Raw genomic sequence first — 16,496 nt, 5'->3', positions numbered from 1 at the left:
CTTTTATAACATTCTCATTATCAGATCACTTCAATAGTTGCCAGTGTCAACTGGGAAGGTGGTGGAGGGGGGAACCTGTTTCTTCTAGTGTCTTTTCATGGGTCCTCTGGTCACTTGAACATGGAATTTTATCAATTCTTTATGCCCCCTTTGGAGCTAAATTTGGACTCTTGCCATGTCTTTGAGGGTTTCCTCATAGGAAACATAAGGTTTACTTTTGAGGAAGAACGTTAAAGCAAATGAAATGAAAGTTTACTGGTAGTCTGACAGTTCCGTCCTCTAATCCTTGCATATCATCCATCCATTGAATGCATATCATTCATTTATGCTTGAAATGGATGTATTCACTTTCTACAATGAGCAAAACTCCATCTCAGTACTAAGGCTTTAGCAATAAATATGTGTGGTTACTGGGCCAATTGACTTGACTGACTCACTAAGAGGCATAATCTCTAAGATTCTGAAGCACATATGAACTGTGTGGGCATTTGCGGTTTTGAATATTTCAGTTATATAGGTTTGTATTTGATAGATGTTGCTTCTTACCTTTAATTCACCTAGTTATGCAGGTATACTTAATGCAGATATTTTAGTTATACCTAATATGCCTAGTTATGCAGGAAGAATACCCAAATACCTATAATATTCTGAAGAATTGCTAGAATGTACTGAATAAGGGCTTTGGGAAGCAAAATTTTACACCTAGCACTCTACTTGTGTGTAAGTAATTCCTCAAAGAAAAATGAATAACATGGGCATCCCATGGGCCTAAGCTGTGTATTTAATGTCTGTACTAACCCTTACATCTTGTTTGGTCACTAATTTGAAGGTGATTTTGATTTTCGTCAATATGAAAGACAGAGACAGACTGATATTAAGACACTGGAAAGGTTCTAAGACCATGATGCTGTGGAATAGAGCCTATGTTTCAGCTAAAATTCAGCACTTTTGCAATATACCCTACCTTTTTTTTTTTTTTTTTTTTTTTTTTTTTTTTTTTTTTGGAAAAAAATGAGTGTTCATTGAATTTATTGAGGAGTAATTCATTCACTTTAAAATGTGAATTTTAAACAAAGAAGTCTATGACACCTCACATATACACTATTTTTCATATTTATTTCTTGCATAGTGAAAGGCAGTGGTTCAAGAAAGTCAAGATGGAAAACACAGTTAGAGATCCTTCCTATAGGCACAAAGGTTGTTATTTGGCCTCCCCTAGACCAATATATGGCATTGGGAATATAATTCGAAGGGCAGAGGGCAATGTTTCAAGGAAATGAAAGCAAACTAATAATAATTAATATATATATATATATATATATATATATAAACAAACAAAAACACAAAAACAGTTTAGAAAGAAAACTTTGTTCCATGTGAAGTGCCCAACTCTGCGTTGGAGACAAAACTCAACTCTACTTACTGCTCTGGTGTCTGTGAGGGGCGACCAGACATGAAGCTTCGGCATTCTTCAGGTGCAGAAGATACCTGGCCTTTATCTGCGATGCTTCCTGCCTCTGACCTGCACAAATGATACATTTCACCAGTCACAATGGGGTAGATCACCACCGTTTAATCTTTCAGATGCTCTACAAAGCAAACCCTCTTCAATTAACAACATACCTGGTTGTTATCATTTCTCACTGTGAGTCCATTTTGTGTGGAATTTGTAGTTTAACACTAGACTTGTAACCTTATTCTATACCAGTATTTCACTATAGCAAGCCGAGGCTTTAGATGTAAGCCAAAGTGTTAGCTTAGGTGCTCTTTTAATCCCTGTTAGGGCTTTCTAAAATACAGTGGGCATGGAATAAATGCACAATTACTGGAAGGATAAACCACAGAATATTGCATACCAGTTTTTTTTCCTGGAGTGTTGGGAACTGAATTCAGGACACTGTACAAGCTAAGTAAGTACTTTACTACTGAGCTATGTCTCAGCCCAGCAATTTATCTTTTTACTATCTCTAGAATACTGAACAAAAGAACATGGTAAAATAGAAATTATTTTAAAAAGACTAAAACAAAGATAACATTTTACCATGTAATTGAGAAATACAGAATGAAATTTGAGTACATGAGCTCATTCCATTTTTTAATACACAATAAAAAAATTTATTTCACTCTTGGCTCTGGAGGCTTGGGAACCCGAAGGCAGGTGATGATGGCTTCTTACTGTTTTGCTATGGCAAATTATGGTACAGGGCATCACGTGGCAAAATAGTCAGTTGTCAATAGAATGCTCACTCTCTTAACAAAGCCACTTCCATGAAAATCTATGAAAACACTAATCCATTCCTGGGGCAATCTTTGCAACACAATGATCACAAACTCTCTACCCTTACAAGTCATTTCTTTTAAAGCTTCATTTGGACTATGATACCAGTTGTGCAAGATAGCTTTACCATTCCTGCTCCAACTTTGTACCCTATCAGGAAACACATGGACAGAATGACAAAGGGTAACATTCTTCTGACAGTTCACAAACACTGATATTCACAGAGCTCAAGCTTCCAACCTTTTACCGCCTGCAGGCTTAGACTCCTGTCCATTCTCCTCCACCTTTTTCCCAGGTGCTAATTTTTCAGCGCTGTCCAGAAGAGCGCTAAGAGCCACTCTCCTGAAGACATTCCCATGGGCTTCTTTGATAAACTGGACCAGCTGGCGGATGTCACAGTACAGTCCCTGTTTGAAGGCAAGAAGAAGGTTTGGGAGCAGTAACGCTAACCAGATGGCTGTAGGGTTAGATGTGCTAGGGAGAGAAGTCAATTGCTTGGGTTTTGATGATCAGTGAAGTCATGAAAGAATGACAACAAAACACTGCTGTGGTAACAGATGTGTTTGTTTTTTTCTGTTGCTCCCGTGGGAGAATGCTACCCTTCATATTCACTACAGGAGAGGATGAGTGGTATAGTTAGTTAGCTATACCACTCGGAAGACATCAGTCTACAGTCTTTAACACTGGATTCCCAACTTTTCTCTCTTAATTGTAGGTTCTGAAGAGAACTTTTTTTTTTTTTTTTTTTTTTTTTTTTTTTGCCTGAAGAAAAAAAAATGACAGTCAGATTTTTTTTTTTTTTTTAGAATGGAAACTTCATCCCCTATTGAGCCTCTCCAAATGGTCTGGATTATTATGGTGAAATGTTGAGTAATTCATTTAGGTACATCTAACAAACCTGATTATTCAGTCATAACATGATGAACTTTCCCGGACATACTTAGTAAATGATATGTATGCTTGTAGCCACACAGAGTGTGAACATGACCATGAATCTAAGACTGTGCAGAAGGTGCTATAATGCTGGTACACTGGTGGGTTGACATTTTAAAAAATGTGTCTATACTTATTTTTCCTTGAGATACTAAGTTTTTCTTTCAGTACCTTCATCCCTGCCTTCCTTCTTTAAGTGGTAGTTACTACATTCTAGGTCTTTGTGGTAAAACAGAATCTAGAAACATAAAAAAATTTACCTTGATATCTTTGTTTTTTAAAACCCTAGTACCATGGGACAACTATGCCCATGATCTTCAGGGAGGCAGAAGGAAGGACCCCTGAGGACAACAGAAACAGCATCCATTTCAGCCTGTGGGAAACAGGGCCCAAGGCCTTTGCTCTGCTCTTCACTTGCTCATTCATGGAAGACAAAGCTAGCTAAGAGCATAGGTTCTATTTTCACCAGGGCATGCTCAGGCCTACATATCTGCAGAGAGCACTATGTAAATAATAGCTACCTAGGAATGGCCCTGGTCTGTGGAGACTCACTCTGGACACTGTCCTCTGTGTCCAGAGTGTCCACTGTGGAGTGGAAAGCTTAAGAATGAGTTTGACTTTTAGTTACTTTCATGGGATAGGAGTTCAAAGGCAGTTCTATGGATAACTAAAGTGTTTAACACTTCTTCTACATATGAAGTTGTACATGAAGATTGGTAAGAACTCATAGGCATTATAATCAACTTTAAAAATCAAGTCTATCCAGGACAAAGAGGAATGCATGAATGGTGTCTGTGAGATCCAAGATCATATGTTGGATTGCCATTGACCATCAGCAAATGCAAATTCCATTTGTTTGTGAAAATCATGTTTATCTTAAATGAACCACTTCACAATTTAGAATAATATAGAATAATGTCCTCCATTTAGTAAAATAGGGGATAGTTCCATATGTGTAAATGGGCTCATTTCTATATACAAACCATAGTATCTAACAGATGTAGGAGGAGTGTTCTTTTAGACCCCAAAGTCACCTGAATTCACCTAGCTGTGTTAAATTTATCTTCCTAGATCTACACTGACTATCTCAAGACATCCTGTTCTCCTTGGTAAGACTTGGGCATTTCATAATAGTTTTCTTCCAACACTACTTATAACTTCATTTGATTAATTACTGCATGCTTTTATGAAGGACAGATAAGGATTATGATGTTCAAAAAAAAAAGTGGAACAAATTTCAATAGCATATTTGATGAATTCTTAAAAATAAATACAGTTTCAAATAATTCTTGGAGTAACATCCTTTCATATTTCATGAACCAATAAAATGTTATCACCTTTCTGAAAGGCTAAAAGTACCTGTAATCTTTTTACCACTCTCTACAGAAACTTGTGGGGTGGAGCAGGAAGATCAGTCAATCTATAGATAGGACAGATGATTAGGGCCCCATGGTAAGTTAGGGTTGACATGGGAAAAAATGGATACTGTGACTTTAAGACTTCAGCTTTTCTTCCTCTAGGTCACTGAATGAGAGTTGCTATGAGGAAGAGGGGGGACAGCTAAGACCAGCTCTTAGGAAGGGAGGTTGCTTCTCACCAGATTCTCAGGGCTGTGTAGCTCATGTGTGGTTGAGGCACAGCGTGTAATGAGGGACTTGAACATGGCACCGACGATAATGCCTTCCACATTTTGGGCTGTGGATTTGTTATCCACTGTGGTGAAGTTATTTCCAAATCCAGCTTTGTCTGGAAGGCAAAGACACATGTTAAAGGCGATAAGCTACACAGCTGAAGGATGTAAGGAAGTGTCTGGCAGCTGGGAAGCTGGGAGGGTCCCTGTGAAAGCACTGACACGGGAGATTAAAGATACACCCAGTGTAATGATCCCTGTGCAGATTAGAAAAATATTGGTCTATGTCACTCTGACATGGTGCTTGCAGTGGATCATTTGGATTGGTTAATATTAGAAAGGAAAGGGGGTTGCGAGGGAGAGAGAGACAGAGACAGAGGTGGGGGGAGGGAAAAGGAGGGAAGGAGGGAGGGAGAAAGGGAGGGAAGGGGAAGGAAGGAAGGAAGATGAACTCATTAGTTTCTCCATAGAGAAAATATAGCATGACTCAATTTTCTGTGGTGAGGAACTCGGGCTTTTTAGGGGAAACTATCCAGTATGTCAGAAGGGCATGAGCTTGGTCAGCATGAGCTATGCAGCAAGGGTGAAGTGATAAGAGTCTTTGCAGATTTGCTCTAGGCCTGGAGGGAACTGAGTGGAAACTCTTCCACTCACCCTCAGAGCAACCTCCATAAAATGGAGCATGAAAAATGCTGGACATCAAAAGTCTGTGAACCTCCGTGGTATTTTATAGCTTTTTTTTTTTTTTTTACATATCCATAGATATTCAGAGGACATATATGTATTCTGTGCCTTTGCAAAAGGAATCCTCATGACACGTGAGCCTACTATTGATTGTGAGGACATATACAGCTGTCAGATTGATGGCTAAGAAACTGTGTTGTCAGTCTAATTCACCGTGACTCATTTTACAGCTCAAGCATCCTCAGAGGAACATAACACGCTTAATTATCAACCTTTTGCTGTCTGGACCAATTGATAAGGATTTATTTCCAGGGTTACACTATTGAAAGGAATCTGCAGTGTGTGTTTAGAGTTCTTGTGTCAAATTAGAGATAAGGGGTGGAGAGAGAGAGAGAAAGAGAGAGGGGGTAGTTAAGTTTATAATCAGGATCTTCTTTCAAAGATCATAGGTAACTAGACAATAAAGAATAGGACACAACCAGGAAAAATTGCTTCTAAACACACGGAGATTATACCATAAATTAGTCAACTCCATTCATGTATCATATGAACAATGAATCTATGCTAAAAAGTCATTCTTTCAAAGCTCAATTCAAAATATGCATTTGATTCAACCTGGGCGCCAGTTCCTTAAGGTGTCTGCATTCAGAAGGTCCGAAAGGAAAAGGAGGTCACTGTGTACAAATGTAATTGATACTTTCTACTTTCACCCTGCAGCTTAGGCCTCCATACTTCTTTTAAAGCCACTGAACTACAAATGGGCTGTTGCTCTCTATATTTGCCTAATTTAAATAAACTACGTCTATATGTACATGTGCCAGTTAGGTCACTGCAGTGTTTATGCTAATTACTTTTCTCTCTTAGTTTATTATGTAAAATACCAAACCCTAAAAGTGGCATATTGTAGGTACTCATTTCATACTTGTTAAACTAGTAAATATATTCCCTTATCTTTTGATTTTGGTCTCGATTGTCATGCACAGGTCGGGTGAGAGACAGAACTACCAAATCCCTATTCAGTGAGGTAAATTACTTTGTGAGGACATCATTGTGTCATAGGGTAATTTGGAGGCATCTCTTGTTTACATTACACACAGTCTCACACACATATATGAGCATATGTGAACAGGCATGCTTAAATATTTCTCTTCTCTGAGTTCTAGCCCTAGACACTGAGCATGCCAGGGAAACACTACCTGCTTCATCTCATAGTGGCTGCTCCTCAAACTCAGAGTTGGCTTTACTTACTGTCAGTGACTGGCTCCATACAAAATCCTAGCAAAGCATGCAAGAAGTCCACTACATTATTGAGAGAGTCCTTGTTCACATAGTCCCTCATGGTTTGTCGGAACTGCATCTTATCTAGCTTGTATAGCTTAGTGAGGCAGCTCTGGGCCTGCAATGAAGGAAGAAAAGTGAAAAAGTCACAAGTACCAGCTTAAGCTCCAGACACCGTTAGTCTGAGACAAAAGTTGCAGAAGGCAAAGCCTCCCACCCACTCCCTCATACTGCTGCCAGATCCTCCCCATGCTAGGCCAGGTTGTTTGAACAAGAAATGGACAGAAGCCAACTAGGAAGTAACAAGGAGCTTGCACTTGGAAAAACCACTCCTCAGAAAAACTCAAGTTTTTGCACCAAGAAGAACTCAGTCTTTGCACCAAGGTCAAGATTTTAAGATCTAATGAAAATAACTCAAGAATCAAAATTGATGTAAGCCATAGAACCCATTGTCTACTCTTAGAAAAACTCAGAGGCTTTATGTAACTGGAGAAAGCACATAGCTTTCCTGCATAGGCACTTTGAAGTTTGATAGGTTTAATGGAGAAAGTGAAAATAAGAGTGAGTGGAAATCCAATGGCCTTATACCTCTTTTGATTAATTAATTGATGGGTTGTTTTTTTGTTTTTGTTTGTTTGTTTTTTGTTTTTTGAGACGGATCCTCAAGTAACCTATTATGGCCTTGGACTCTTTATTTATATAGCTGAGGATGACCTTGAACTTCTAATCCTCCTGTATCCACCTCCTGAATTCTGGGATTACACCATCACACCCTGCTAATGTGCTCCTAGATATTTTACTCAGGGCATCATAGATGCTAGACAAGCACTCTACCAACTGAGCTTTTGCCACAGCTGTACAGTGATCTCTTCTAAGGCCAAGAGGAAAAAAGTTCCTTGGAACATATAAGAGGCATAAAATGTTATATTCATGTTTTATTTGTCTGAATTTGAATGTGAAAGTATGATATTTAAATAGAATTTGGTCCCATGACATGGTCCTTCTGCTCAAAAATAACATTATATTTCCTATGATCTAGTAAATAATTTTGCCACCATGCAAAGTAAAGGGGAGTAATTCCTACCACCAGCAACAAAGTCACAATCACTGACAGTAGAGGTTTCAGACAGAATATTCTCATGCTACTGGGAACCCTAGGAGGCTGCTAGAGTTCTCCTACTATTAAAAGATAAGCCTCATTTACATGGTGCTTTTGCTCTAAAATACACATTTCTTGTATGAAAAGGCATCATGTCTGACTTTATTATTTGCTGATTGTCCGTTTCTCAAAGTTGATGAAAGTGAGGTCTAAAGAAATCAAGGGTTTTGTCCAAGCTGATTCTGTAAATTCTGCAGTAGAGTCAATACCAGAAGTCTGTGTCTTGCCTACTAAAGTGTAATTACTTCTCGTGTAAAATAGTCTCATTAACACATCAGACAATGATGGTCTTGGGGAACTATACTTAGATACCAGCCACTCATAACAAGGAGTTGATATGACTAATACAATAGATTTATTGGTGTCTTGAAGGGGGTATATGAGCAAAAGAGACACAAAAAAGGCCTTGAAGATGGGATGAAATGGGGAAATGGAGGAGGTGTCTGGGCTGAGGGTAAGGGTTAAAGGATCGAGGAAGCTGATGCAACTGGGGGAGACCACCTTGAGGATGGGAAACTTTGTAGTCAGTGTAGGCATGAGGGAGGTGAACCTTGAGAACTGGAATTCTGTTGATGTTTTTACTAGTAGCCTAGAAGAAAAAGGAACTTGGAATTCACTGGATAAGCTTTTTCGTATGATATTACTTTAAGTGCTCCATCTGTATCATAGAGTTTTTTCCTTCTTCCTTCACTTTGTTTTAGAAGATTTGAAACCTGGAGGTTTTGTTTGTTTGTTTTTGTTTTGTTTCGTTCCAGAGAGCTTTCTAGTTACCATATCTTAAAGGGAATCATGGTTTTTGTTGTTTTGTTTTGTTTTTATAGAACAGATGTTGTTTTGTGAAAAAGTGATGTTTACAAAGCATTTAGCAAGAGGCAAGCAGATCTCTGTGAGTTCTAGGCCAGCCTGGTCTACAAAGTGAATTCCAGTACAAGCTAAAGTTATAGAGAGAAACCTGGTCTTAAAAAACAAAGCACTTAAGTACAAGGTGCTCTGCATTGATTCAGTTATCATTCCATAAGTGATTTGTATAGATCTTCGCTGTTAATATTTATAGAGAGAATAAAAGACTAAACCTCTGAAGTACAAATTACTTCATGTTTTGTATAAAACACACCAAAAAGGTACAGTTTCATATCTCTGATGTGCAAACTGCAAGTCTATCTGCAATGCTTTTAGAGTTCAATGGGAAATTTAATCAAGCTTGCTGAACCACATAGCTGGTTCCTGGTTAAGGGGCTGGAGGTACAACGAGGAGCTCAACTCTGAACGTAGTGATTCCATGGTTATCTTATGCCTTTCCCTTCACCAGGGCTGTGAAAGTGGAGCATGAAGAGACCAAAGGGATTCGCTGCCATACTCCCATCCAGGTACCGTGCCTCCTTGGGTCAATGACAGAGGCTTCCCCACCCTGCCTTATAAAGTTGTGACTGCAGAGCCCTAAATGAAGGTGTCAGCACTGATTCTAGAGTTCTGATGATTCTACTCCAGAAATGTGCATGAAGAGGTCTCCAAACTTTGCCAAGTCAGCATCATCCGTGTTGGTAACCTGCTGGGTTTCTCAGTCCTCGATAAAATCCCAAAGCCATACTGAATTAAAGAACCTCATAGTCCCTTCAGACTCAGCTGCTCCCAAGGTTTCTCTGGCTCTGCCAGCAGTCCATCTGGGTAAGCATGGTGGTAAGAGCACTTGCTTCCAAAGGGACAGGTCCCTTGCCTTGCTCAATGTATTTACATGCCTTCCCCCCATTCTGTTTGAAAGCTTCAATCAATTCATCCTGATCTTCTACCCAGTACACAATTGGAATTACAAACTCTGATATCACATGACACTCTGGGCAAGACTTTATGATCGGGTTTTCAAACTGCTAGGCACATCTTCATTGACGGATTCAGGACAAGCAGTAGGAGCTGTTGCAGCTGGAGAGAATGCCACACCTCCTCTCAGATGCAGATGTCTTTTCCAAGAGAACCTCCATACAGATGCTGCACACTTTGTCCTGGCTTGCTTGGAAGGCAAAAGCCTTTTCCATCTCATGTTCAAATGTCAACATACACTTATGAGTTTTCTTTTGTTCTAGGTCAAAGGGGTACAGGCCTTCAAGCCCGCAGATCTCACACATGTCCCTATGCAGGTAGACACAGGCATCTCCAAACCAGCACTCCCCGGCAGCAGAGTAGGGGCATAATTGCTGCTCCTTGCTATAGGAGCTGCTGGCCACTCCTGATGACATCTAAGTAGGAATGGGGCTTCATCTCTGGGCTTGTCTGATGGTCATTGCAACCACCTGGATTATTCACTATGCTTGGGAGAGTCTTGTTTTCAGCCAGGCCAGTGAGGTTTCAGTCTCTGAGCACCAGCATCATCTTCTCTAGCTTCTCTGGTTCATGCAAATGCAAATGTGTCTCTCAAAACAGATGGGGCAATGTCCAGGGAAGGATGAGGATTAGGCAAGCCAGAGGATGGCAAAGAGTGGGATGCAGGGCCCACTGCTCTACCTGCTGCAGGTGGGAGCTTTGCATGATCATACCTGCAGCGTGCACCATAGGCACAGTATCCCTTCTGGTAGTATTTGCAGATGGTGGATGGCTTGCTGTTTGCCAGGTCAAATGAGAACAGGCACTGGCTACTTTCCAGACACACGCCATGCAGAAAATACTGGTTCAGGGCTCATGGCAGCCTGGCCACAGGCTGGAGTCTTATAGCTTCCAGCACCACCTATCCTGGCCCCTCCCTGCCCCACTCTGCCCAGACTTTAAAATTTTTATTCTGAGAAAACAACTTAAGTTTTTTCAAGAAACATAAAAACATTAATTAATTTCTTTTCAATAATTTAGAACTACTATTTAGTCATTCGTTTAATAGCCTAAGAAGTATCAAAAGAATTACATGTCAGAACCTTTAGACACTTTTTATATTTTCAAGAAATATAAAAGTATTAATCAATAAACTTCTTTTCAATAATTTGGGACCAAAAACAAAATTAGATTAATAACCTATGAATTATTGGAGTTAGAACCATTAGGCACTTAGAGATATATTAATTTACAAGAAAGTTTGTGTTTGAAAATTCTATGGTGCAGAAACACAGAACTATATAGTTCTTAAACTAGACATTTTCCTGGGGATGTTTCTCAAACTTGTGCATAAAATCTCCATAATGAGTACAGAAGAGGTCTAAAAGATCAGAAAGCAATTGGTCAAGTCATCAGGTTGAAAAAGTAAGTAGAAAAATTGACTAACCAGTATCATGGAAAAACAAGATATTCTTGGCCATGCAATGACAGCAACCTCTCTTCTGACCCAAGTGGTCTGCTTTCCATCAATTCAGAAAAACAGAATACAGTTCTCAAAGCCAGTTTACACCTTCAGGAAGATGCTTCTTTTTATATCTGAAGTTGAATTCCATGAAATTGGTCTTCTATATGAGGAGTGATGTGTTTTCCTTAGCGTTGACAGTTTTTATTCATTGTGTAAGGATCGATTCAAGGGAAGCTTTTATTGCCTTATTGTTGTTTTTAAATTATTATTATTATTATTATTATTAATTTTTAGTCTCAAAATCTAGATCTTGGTCAAAATGTCTGAGTTTGGGAATTTAAAAGTTAACCACTATGACTATACCTCCCATATATAAACAATAAATCAAAATGCTATAACATAATTGAATACAAAATAAAGAAAAATGGATAAATTGATGGATGGTATATGATGCATTAAGCAAGACATCTAGCATGCTAATACTGTATGAACATTTCGTGACAAAACCTACTCCAGAGAAAATGGGCTGGCATTAGGTTTTGACATGATCCTAAAACTCTGCAAAGATATGCCAAAGAGATTTGTGCTCAAATTTACATGAAATTTTCATTTTTAAAAGAATATTTTCTTATGATTTCAACTCCAATATAGAAATGAGGCAACAAGCCTGGATCAGGACGTTGGAGGTAGGTTGTTGCTCAAGGTAACAGTTGGGGGATAACTGTTGGTAGAGGCAATTGAAAGTGAGCTGTAATAAACCACATTCCATTATGCAGTCCAATGGCTGCCCATGTGCAGAGTGTCAGGTTTCATACAGTTTAAAGGAATATGATCTCAAACATAGAGAAGTTGAGGGGCATTCTCAAGCAAAGCAGCCAGAGGCCTGGCTACTTTTACAGTCCTGTTTTGTCTCAATAAGGGCCACTTTCCATTTCTAAGTAAGAATATCAATGTCTTTGACCCCTTCTTCTAATATAAAATGTTTCTTTACTACCCACATGATGGATGGAGCCTCTGCACAGACCACCAGATATTTGCTAGATGTATACATCTGTGCAAAGTTCTTTCAAACTTCTATCTAGATTGATTGTCTGATTCTGTACCCTTTTTCCAAATGCTCTGCAATAAGCAGGAGGCAGACCAGTTTTCCCAATTAAATTTTCCTAAAATTCGGTTTTAGAAGTCCTGAGATGCCTTGTGGGAATCCTCTCATCCAAAGATGGTATTAGTTGCCTATGAAATACCATATTTTCAGGGAACGTTGACCCTCATTGCCAAAGGACTCATTCCCCATTGAGAAGTAGGAAAGAGAAAGAGACAGGAAATGGAATCTACTTTAATTCTCTTACATTCTCTCGGAATACCTGGTGTCTCAGACGATCTCCAGAGAGCCCTCGGTGTCCTTCTCCACAACCATAGGCACATCCCAAAGACTTCACTATTTTGATGAGCATAGTAAGAGCAAGCCTATGGTTGCTTACAGGTATACTTTCATCCTAGTAACCATGATTGAGAAAGAAAGAAGCCTGTTGACTTTGCCAGCAAGCTTTTTTTGTTGTTGTTACTAGACTTCTGTTTTATAAAATTAATGTGTTACAGAAATTTAGAAAATACAATTGCCAAGAGATCAACAAATGCACCTTTTTAAAACCTTGTACATGAACCAGCAGAACAAAGCTGCAGTCTGAATGTTCTATGATGATATGGAATTTGAATGCATTTATTACAAGACATACTTTTATATCCTTGATGGATGATCAGAACAAAACCTAGCGAGAGACATGGGATGATCAACAGTGAACACAAATAGCTTTTCTTAGAGACTATCTTTATGAATAAGTTTCTGATAACACCACCAGGCAAAGATAATTATTAGCTCCCTGAAACTGATCAAAGTCTGGAACTTGTGAATCTTAGGGTAATAAGACAGACATTTTGAAGAAAAATCTCTGAAGGCCTACTTCCATCATATTGCAATACACATAATAACCATAAACAAAGTAGAATGTATAGAACTCAACAAATATTCGGCTGAACTCTCTTCATATGGTTCATCAGGAAGACTCCCCCCCCCAAATAAAAACATTATGAAATTTATTTTTTGTCCCTTTTACTTTGTGGGATGGGAATTGCAAAAAATAAAAAAATAATAAAAACTAGAATTCTTTCTATTGGAGAAAAGGTAAGCTGTTACTGAGGGATAATGCTGAGCCCACAGTGGGAGGGCCATTGTCGTTTAATAGCTGAAGGCTCCTTAGCCCTTCTGGCCATGTTTAATTGTCAGCATCTGCTGATACAAAGAGCCAGGATTCTTGCTCATGATTGCACCTAGTTGCTTATGGTGATACAAGACAATAGCAGAAATTAATCTCTTTTACCTTTCTGCCCATGGAGTAATGGTACTAATGGCTATTCTCCCTGTATCATAGGTTTTCCATACAGACCATATGAAATAGTGGAAGGGAATTACTCCACAATCATGAGGGTTTTTTTCCCATTAGTCAAACAAACAGAAAGAATACTGCAATGTGGGTAGGTTATGAAGGAGCTAGGGGGTTACAGAGGCATTATCTTGTACCTTAACATAGTGCAGTGGGATCTCTCCTCCCCTAACATTATGCAACTGGTCCTCCTGTTGTCCATAAACTCAGGTAGCAGATGTGGAGTGGGGCCCTAGAGAGCCACACTTCAGTAATGAAATGTCTCTGAGCTGTAGAAATGGTTAACTTGCCTCAACTGAAGACCTCCTCCAGGTGCAAAGCTGCCTCTATTAACCACCCAACATCCTGTTGTTTGCCTGAAGGAATCCTTTCTCTAGTGACTAGTCCTGGCACTAGTAAGAAGGGTCACTTTGCATCACCTGGTGACTACTTTGAAGAATAATTCTGAGTCCAAAGAACAAAGAACGTACTGAGTCCAAAGTAATTATGTATTTGCTAAGCAAGAAATGGCTTTTAGTTTGGATGCAAATTTTAACTTCAATATCTAACAACTATGTCACCTTGGGCAAGCTACTTATATTTAAAATCCTGTGCTCTCTAAAAAGAAAGTGCCACTGATACCTGTCTTGTAGAGATTGTGAGAGGTAAGTGACAGTATGTGATGGTGTTATTTTTAGGCAGATGTCACTACTGTCCTTCAGAATCTCTTTATGCAGACTAGGTTCTTGAATGGTGGTTTAGTAAAGAGAGATTAAGACTGAGTGAATTTGTATCCTCACTGCTCCCCTTAGTTGGGCACATTTGGGTAACTCAGGAATACTGCAGGTTTTTGTAGTAGAACCTTGGAGAAGGTCATACTGACAAGGGTTTCTTTGGAAGGTTGAGTTACATAGATTTTTTAAAGTTATTATATGCTGTTTAAAGCATTTATAGTCCTGAAAACTCTTTGTACACATCCATCCAGCTTTATTTCTTTAGGCCTTCAGATGTCCTTAGGAGTTAGGTTGCTTTCACTGAAGATATGAAGAAAGATGTATCAAGCTACAGGCAGAAATCAGAGTTATTAAATGATATTTTAAGCTCTTATTATAGGCTAGTGGTCAATAGAGGAATAGAAATTAGCTTTCCCCTTCTCTCTTGCGTCCCCCATAGCAGGTTGCAAAAGCCAATAAACTCTAATTCCACTGCAAATAACAGATTGTTTTAAGGTAGAATAGACTTTGGTAGACCTTAAGGAATAATTGCAGTTTGATAAGTAACTACATAATATTTACATCTTGGTGGCTGCTTCAGAGATCATAAAATTTGACTTTAAAATATTCCACATGTGGTAATTTTGGTCAAAATAACATCTATTATATCATGTTATAATATTTAATATAATAATTACTGCAACTAATAATTATATGTAGTTTATAGTTACACAATTATATAATTTAATTAATTTTTATAGTTATTAATTAAATATATTTAAGATAGTATTTAGACATGATACATGATTAAGACAAGAGTAGAAAATTCTAAATAAAAGAGTAAGAACCCAAGAATATTGGAATAGATTTGTGGATGAGAGTTCATGAATTTTTGGTACAATATAAACAAATTGTGAGATGAAGAAATAGAATATTAACAGAGGAAATATGCATCGGTGGAGAGGTAGAAAAGAAAGTACTATTCATTTACATATTAAAATATGATATGGAAAATGGGTGATGCATAGTTTATGTAACAAATGCAGAACTGATTACAGTGTAATCTTTTACTTATAAACTCAGCATGATAAACAGATTGTCACCTGTTAAAGAATTCTCTGGTTTATTTCAATTTATGAACATGAATTTGAAGCTAAAACCTCCGACTGAAATCAGTGTAAGTTATATGAATTTAAATGATGATAATTTGTATCTAAACTTCAAATCACAGAAAAGAAATTCTTGATAAATTAAGAGATTGTAAGGCATAGTTATAAGCAGAAACAACCAATAATAATCAGAGGAAAACCTCAGGGATATGACACATTGAGAGTCCAGAGAACTGAGGCTGGGTAGTTGTTTCCATACAAGACATGTGTCAAAATAACACTGCACAATGTCAGACTGCTACATAGCTGTGACTCTCAAAATTCAAATACCAAAGCCTTAACTCTCAACCTGTTGATATTTGGAGACTGGCTTTGGGAGGTAATTGGAATTAAATGAGGTTAGACATTGGTGTCCAGAGCCAGGGGGCCTCACAGAGTAACTAGATGTCCCACAATTTGTTTGCACTTGCACAGAGAAGATCCTGGGAACATATAGTGATGGCAGTCACCTTCTAGTCCAAAGAAGAGGCTGTAGGAAACTCCTGCTGGCATTGGAGCCTTGAAATTTCCAGCCCCCATAAATGCAAGAAGTCAATGTCTCTTGACCAATCTCTATATTTTTTTTATAGAATCTGAGCAGATTGTTACTACACTAATGACTAGATATGCAAAGTCTTGGGAAAGAGGCTATCCTTGCTGTTAGACTGTGAATTATGATAACATAGGAGGTTTGAGATGCTATCTTTCAGAAATAAAATCACCAAGAAACAAAAGAAAAGAAAAGAAAAGCAAACAAACAAAAAACCAACCAACCAACAACAAAAAGCCAGTCCTAATATCCAATGAGTAACACCAACTTTCGGATTTAGAAGCCAAGCTCTTCTAAGTTTCTTCACATGCCTGCTGAGCACTTCATACCATGATTGCTAGAATATACTCTAATGACTCATTGATAGTCTAGTCAATAAATATCTAGGGGAAATAAGCAGAACAGATGCACACCCACACACACACACACACACACACACACACA

General features: G+C 38.4%; 1 protein-coding gene across 1 annotated transcript in view; it reads right to left on the bottom strand.

The window, feature by feature from the left end:
• The window catches only part of Unc80 (unc-80 homolog, NALCN channel complex subunit), a 195,664-nt gene that overhangs the window by 124,654 nt on the left and 54,514 nt on the right, over nt 1–16,496 (bottom strand). Inside the window, exons 14-18 of the mRNA XM_051190388.1 lie at nt 12,571–12,717; nt 6,774–6,921; nt 4,809–4,957; nt 2,519–2,685; nt 1,424–1,522 (exon numbers count right to left, since the gene is read on the bottom strand). Of these exons, the coding sequence (XP_051046345.1) occupies nt 1,424–1,522; nt 2,519–2,685; nt 4,809–4,957; nt 6,774–6,921; nt 12,571–12,717 (710 nt within the window). The remainder of the gene's footprint in view (nt 1–1,423; nt 1,523–2,518; nt 2,686–4,808; nt 4,958–6,773; nt 6,922–12,570; nt 12,718–16,496) is intronic.

This window comes from Phodopus roborovskii, unplaced genomic scaffold (genome assembly GCF_943737965.1).
Source record: "Phodopus roborovskii unplaced genomic scaffold, PHOROB, whole genome shotgun sequence".
Taxonomy (NCBI): Eukaryota; Metazoa; Chordata; class Mammalia; order Rodentia; family Cricetidae; genus Phodopus; species Phodopus roborovskii.
The sequence above is the reverse complement of the archived record's forward strand: the minus strand, read 5'-3'. Positions and strand labels throughout refer to the sequence as shown.